Source organism: Onychostoma macrolepis, chromosome 22 (genome assembly GCF_012432095.1).
Source record: "Onychostoma macrolepis isolate SWU-2019 chromosome 22, ASM1243209v1, whole genome shotgun sequence".
In the NCBI taxonomy this organism is placed as follows: Eukaryota; Metazoa; Chordata; class Actinopteri; order Cypriniformes; family Cyprinidae; genus Onychostoma; species Onychostoma macrolepis.
In genome coordinates, this window is record NC_081176.1 from 21961049 (window position 1) to 21967785 (window position 6737).

Sequence of the window (6737 nt, forward strand, 5' to 3'; positions counted from 1 at the left end):
TTTAAAGTGTGCAAACTTATAAAATCAGCAAGGGATGATATGTCTCTTTAAAATGTTTTGTGTCACCGTGTTAACTCAGAATGTTTTGAAGATGAATGTCAGTGCAAAATGGCTAACAATGAGCTTAACTAATAACAATAAATGAAGAGTTCAGATGCAAAAGCCTCTAAGTGCCGTCTGAAATTTTCTTCTAAAATGAGCATTTTTATCAGGCTGCTATGTTTAGGTTCAGTAATTTGACTCTAATGGCAATGTATAGGTCCTTTTCTATGCAATTAAAGTGAAATAACTGAACATAAATATAGGAGCCTGATAAAAATGCTCATTTTAGAAAAATTTCAGGCGGCACTGCTTTGCATCTGAACTCTTCATTTATTGTTAAGCTCGTGTTAACTCATTACTGACGTCATCTTCAAAACATTCTGAGTTAACACGGTGACACAAAACATTTTAAAGAGACATATCATGGTTTTTTTATATTTATATTTGAACATATCAGTTATCTTGATCTATTAACTTCTGGACTTCAGTTTAACGATTTGATGGAAAGTTATGAAACGCCTATTTTCCTTCCTTCATTATTATGAATTCATTATCCACACATGCAACATTACCTCAGTTCATGCATGGTGAATAATAATGAATAATAATGAGTCATCAGTGCCACTTTCACCCTTACTGGTGATGTCAAAATGCACCACTGGAGTGTCAGTGGAGTTAAAATGAAGTACACTGAAACAGCATTAAATAAAAAAAGCAAAAATGGCCACAAATGTGTTATTTTTATTATTTCTTTCATGAGTTGCAAAACCTCTAGCTGTCCATCTAATATACAAATACACCAGTTGAACATCCATGCAGAGGTGCAGAAAAAAAAAAATTACACTCCATCAAACAGCTCACACTTCAAAAAAAATTATAGGTTGATTACCACAGTGAAAATATTATCCATGCACACAAGTTACAAACACCAGAGTTGACGGGATCCACTATGAACAAATCACACTAAACTCCAGGTGAACAGTTCACTTCTACATCAAGTACATAGGATTGGCACTTTTTTCATTTTGCAATATACACCTGTTAAAACAGGAAGACTCCAGCATTCAAGTGGTTTAGGAAATTAAAGACTTAATGAAACACTTAAATATGAATGAAAAGCTCCATGTGATTTTTTTGCACTCAAATAAATTACTGCACAATTCACAGATCATAAATATAGAAATGTTCTTGTCCATTCCCTGCATCGCCTTTGTAACCAACCAGCTATTAGTTAGTTTCAATGGGGCCATTTTTGATTTTTTTTTTTAGCATTTTAATGAGCACTAGCTGCCTCATTACCTCAAAAATGCCTTTTTTGCTCTTTATCTATAAAGGGGAGCCAGAAAGGACATAAATGCTTACTAAATTTATATAATTTAATATGAATCAAAGGCGGCTAGATATTCTTTCCAATAATTTAATAGCTATTTTGTATTGTGTTATCAGAAAATTAACATCTCAAGCCAGAAAGGAAAGATCCATGCATCCATTCATTCATGATGATATTCATGTCCAATTTCAACCACTTTTCTATTCATATGGTTTCTGTCTGCTGAAAAAGCAAATTGCACATCAGATTAACCATTTGCATAATGACACATGTAGCATGTAGTTTCCTTTCCATATAATTTTACCATATGAATTTATCATTACATTTTTTGTCTACAGGATTGGAATTTAGATCTTCCTATAATGCGAATGCGAGTAGATATTTTACTTGGTACTTTCCTCTGGGTAAGTAGTGTGCATGGAAAACTTTCAAAGAAAGTATTTCATATGGGCCCCGTTTCATAAAAGGCTTTTGACAAAGCGCCCAAGCCAGATGGTGTCCAACAAATAGATACAGATAAAGATGCTCAGTCCAAAAATGATCCAATCTGAGCAAATCCAAACATGCAAAAATCGCTCTTTAGTAAGGCTTCTGGGTTTCACCAAATGACATTCTGCACATTTGCAAGAATACGTCATTGCATTTACAAGTTTATGCCAAAGTCTGACGTCGACACATGCAGTGTGACGCAACATTGTTCAGTCTGGTTATTTGTCCTCCAAATTAGCCAGCAGATGCATCCAGGATCAAAGCTAACATTAGCACAGAGGGCCATTGTGAAGCTTCAAAGGACTGCGGCTCTGGAAAGAAGTGTTTACAATCAAAAAGCTAAAGGCTTGGTCTTAATTAGGCTAAATGCGTAGAACAACTACAATACGTCAGGCAACATACAAAAAGACTTTGTCATAGACTGTATATTTACAGGCAACAAATATAAAGCTATGCTAATGCCTTGATCTGGAGCAGGTGGTGGTTCTGTAATTACTAAATTAACCACCGCTACATGAAAGACCACGAAGCAAATATCTAGCACAGAAGAACTTATTCCACCTTTGAGGACAGTGTCCCATTCTGAAGGTCTAAAATCCAGACAAGAGCTTGCACAAAGGGACCTCCCGTTCACCTAACAGCATGTCTCTTTTCAGGCTAGTCCCTTTATTCACAACCTTTATCTTCAAAGCTAGGTTCTTAACCTGAGCCGAAGTCACCGAATCAAAAAAGAAGTCCTCGTTGAAGACGGGATTGCGGCTGTTCTTGATTATCGTGCTCCTCTGCTTCTGCAACTTTCCCGGATTGAGGTAGAGCGAGACACAACAGTTGATGCTCTTAATGTCAAACATAGGGTCATACAGGTCCTCGGCCGCCATAATACGGATTCGCAGACGGGCAGTACCTGCGTCGTAGTCTGCGCAAAGTCGGACGGTGCCTCCTTTGTGCATGTTGATGGTGTGCTCCTTGTGTTGACGGTCCGCGCCATGAAGGTGGTCCAGAGCTCCACCACCTTGCGAAGAGGAACAGTGGCTCCTTCTAGGAACATTAGGGCTGGGCTCCGCCGAGCTGCACTCGTCTGTGGATAAGGAACTATGTCTGGCAAATGTCCGCTTGCCTTTGGCGACCTTGGCCTGTGTCTCGTGGGTAAAGATCTTCAGTAAAGAGGCGGAACGAGAGAGCAATGGCGAACTGAACGGCGACGACTCTGCCGAAGAGCAAGTGTCGCTCTCGCCACCGCTGAAGTATCGGTAGGGGTTTATGTGAGAGCTGCTGAAGTCTGGAGGGTTGAGGTGATTCCCCTCGTTGCTGCTCTTGCCTTGGGACTTGCGTTGGGTATTGGGTGACGTAACTGGACTGGTGTGGTCGCAGTGGAACAGGGACTCTTTTCGCCGGGTGTGGGGACTCTCCATCAAAGTGGCAAATCCGTAAGAAGTCTGAGTCTTCGGAATGTAAGGAAGTGACATGGCGGTCTGGGATTGAGGGTCGGCGTTGGTGTCGCCCGCTACGACTTCGTCCGCGCTCTCGATCTGAATGATGTGGCGGTTAGCCGCCCTAAGCAGGTTCTTGGTGTCTCCTGCCAACTTGCTGACCAGTCGTGGGCTACGAGGGCTGCTGATCTTCTGGTTGCTGATGGTTTGCTCTGAGGTCGAGGGTCTCAGACTTTCTTTGGACTTGACGTCAGAAGCTTCAGTCTCCGGTGGGCAGCTTACCAGCTTTGGGGGGATGAAGAAATCTGGAATCTTGTCAGGTGTGAGGACGTTGCTATAGACAGGCGCCTTCCCCTTGTCACCTGCCTCTCCTTGGCGGAGCACATTTGTTTCGACGGAGTCCCGGATCTTCTCCAGAACCCACATGATCCCTCTGGGCTGAACCCGCTGGGTGATGCCTGTAATCACAAGCAACAGAACATTCAACAATGAGCCCCAAGCTATTAATAACTTACGATTGACCATTGCAACAACAATGTACCATTAGATTATGAACAATTGTCACACATATGTAAAGCTGTAGGGTGAATTGTGCAGTAACTTTCAGGGGAGGACTTTGAGGATTGCAAATTAATCTTACACGATACGAATTGTATTTCAACATTTTACTAACACAATATACTAACCTTTTAATGCTATAAGTGGTACGTAAATGAATAACCAAACGTTTTATCAAAAAGTTGTCAATGTTCTTTCTGTCTAATAATGATCCTAACGAAAAGTGCTTCAGCAACGCACTGTTGCTATGGTTATCTCTTCAGGCGAATACGAACATTCTGTTTCCGAGCATCTATTTTCCGCTAGGTGAAAACAGATTATGACTCCTCAACCTTTTTTTTTTTTTTTTTTGTGAGGTGGGTTTAAGTCTTAACATGAGGGACAAATCCCCTTAATTTGCATATGTACAATATTCTAGACTTGAATAAAACTACATGCTAGCACATGAAGTTCATGCACAGTTTATAGACTTGGTATGAGATGGCATTTCTTTTAGAATGTTAGAAATCAGTTTTCAATAAGTTAATTCATATATAATTTTTTGTATAAAATTATTTATGGATTAGAAAACTTTGGACTAAATGCATTTATAGCTAATTATGCAAAAAATACAGTGTGCATCAACAAATCAAATGATATTTGAAAAACTTTATGACTGTAGACAAAGACAAATGCAATTAATTTTTTTTTTTTTTTATCTGGCATCATACAGATCCGCAGGAATGTTTTTTTCTTTTTTTGTTCTCGGTTCTGGTCCTAGAGTACCAAATCACTGGAGATTTTGCCCTTATGTAACACACCTGATTAATATCATCAGCTTATTAATAGAGGCTCTGAAGAGACCTTCACTGGGTACTTCAGATAAGCGAGACATCCAAAATATGCAGTCTGCGGTACTCCAGACCAGAATTAAAAGCAATTAAATTAGTCTCGCTAAAAAAGATAAACTGTTAAGATTAACACATAAATGCATATCCAAACTGAGATTAAATTCACAGGAATGGCAACAGGTTACACCAAACTTCTCCGACACCTGACACTCAGAGTTAAACCTGCCTTTTATTTTTTATTTTTTACAGAATTCATTAAAGATTACACTCTTGTCAGTGGTGTTTGCATATAAAAAATTTAATAACATTTAATATGTAACATCCACAACAGCTTTTCATCTACAAAAAAAGAAAGAAAAGAGAAAAAGGTAACCATATGAAGTTGTAACAGTTTCAAATGTGCTTGTACTAAACCCACAGAAAAAAAGGACAGTGACTGCAATGTTAATCGTGTATTTGGACTTGTTTGCAACTACATTAATTTACTGGAAAACAAGACAAAGACAACATCTTATGACAATAGTTTCAATGTGAAACCTTTTCTTAAACGTCTCAAGTGTGTCCTTTTGAAATGTAAAATAAATCAGTCATTTCTCATCAATATTCACCGTGTAATATTGCTTATAAAATCGTAATTCTTCATCACAATGAAGTTTAAGAAAAGTAAACTTTTAAACCGGTTGCATTAAAGAGTAATTTACTCACTGGATTTGCAAATGATTTTCGTCTTCTCTGCGAATCCTCACACAGTGTTCACCTTCACAGGCACTTCAGTGTTCATTAGTGTGTGTGCGGTGTCTTTTCCCCAGGCTGCGGTGAGAGAGGTTCAGATCCGCGGGTCGCCTGTTGCGTTTATATAGTCCTGCTGCAGACGCGCGCGCCTCAACGAGCCAATCAGAGGAAACGATGCTCTTCCGATTAGAGATGTATCAATTCCTGGAAACCGAGCACTTAAGACAATCAAGACCAAATGCTGGGTTTGAAAAAACACACATAAAGAGTGCCTGTTTGATTTAAAGACTATGGTTTCAAATATTGTTAAGCGGATATCTTTTGCACTATCTAAAAATAAAGTCAAGTTCCGGTTGAAAGCTAGGAACCAGCTTTTTTCAGAACCTTCTCCGTTAAAAATCACCGGAACGGAATGATTTTTAATGTGTGTCCGTTCCCTTTAACGTGCACAAGTTTCCAAAGTGTTTTAAGTTAATATTCTGTTCAAGTTTGATTCTTTATGGTGATTCAAAAACATACAGCTCGACATGTCCGAACGCATGACTCGTATGAGTCGGTTCTTTTTAGTGAATCAAAAACACATAAGTTGGAGCGTTTGAAGAATTATCTGACTCACTTTCGTCGACTCGCAATGAACCTAGAATTGTAAATAATTAATAAAATACCCCCCTCCATACTGCGTATATGTTTAGTATGTTATTTTTTATGAATAGCCGTTGCCAATTAAAATATAGCTACATATAGCCTATGTAAAAATATTTCTGCAAGAATTAAAGTTATTTCTAAATGTAGCATTCCATTTATTCTTTTCTGAACCTGAAGTGTTCTCATAGTTTACAGAAGAAACGGAAACAGATCGTTCAGTTAATTAGCCTATCATTATTATTATTGGCCATTGCTGTAATTGGCTCATATAATCAGCGATAGCAACAGGCATTAGCCTTCAATCAGACAGTAAAGGCTGAAGTTGATTAAATCTGTACTCACACAAGAGGATGCACAATATAGGTAGCTACTCCATCATCGCTTAGTTGCGCAGTCATTGCTAAAATTGACTGTTCCGAAAAAGTGAAGTCAGTAGAGGACAAACGCACTTGACTTAATTTAATTTAAATCACTTGCCTATCTTCTGCCGCGATCTAACCATTGGTTTCCCTGGAGACCTTGCCATAGCTATGGCAACAAATAGATTTTTACAGGAGCAGAAATAGAACAAGTTCCAAATAGCGACCCGAGGAGACAGAAACCCCGAGGTGATGCTGGGTCTCCAGGAATAGAATAAGACATTGAGTTATGGACATGTACTCTCAGACAAATATAAAAATT

The 6737-nt window shown here is 38.8% G+C and overlaps 1 protein-coding gene across 1 annotated transcript; it reads right to left on the reverse strand.

Moving 5' to 3' along the window:
- Nucleotides 1–769: 769 nt before the first annotated feature.
- On the reverse strand, nt 770–6497 carry LOC131530525 (C2 calcium-dependent domain-containing protein 4C). The gene is made up of 3 exons (XM_058760848.1): nt 6399–6497; nt 5385–5615; nt 770–3749 (listed from the first exon to the last, which is right to left on the reverse strand). The coding sequence occupies exon 3, from the start codon at nt 3715–3717 to the stop codon at nt 2452–2454; it is 1266 nt and encodes a 421-aa protein (XP_058616831.1). The 5' UTR covers nt 3718–3749; nt 5385–5615; nt 6399–6497; the 3' UTR covers nt 770–2451.
- Between the last annotated feature and the right edge of the window lie 240 nt (nt 6498–6737).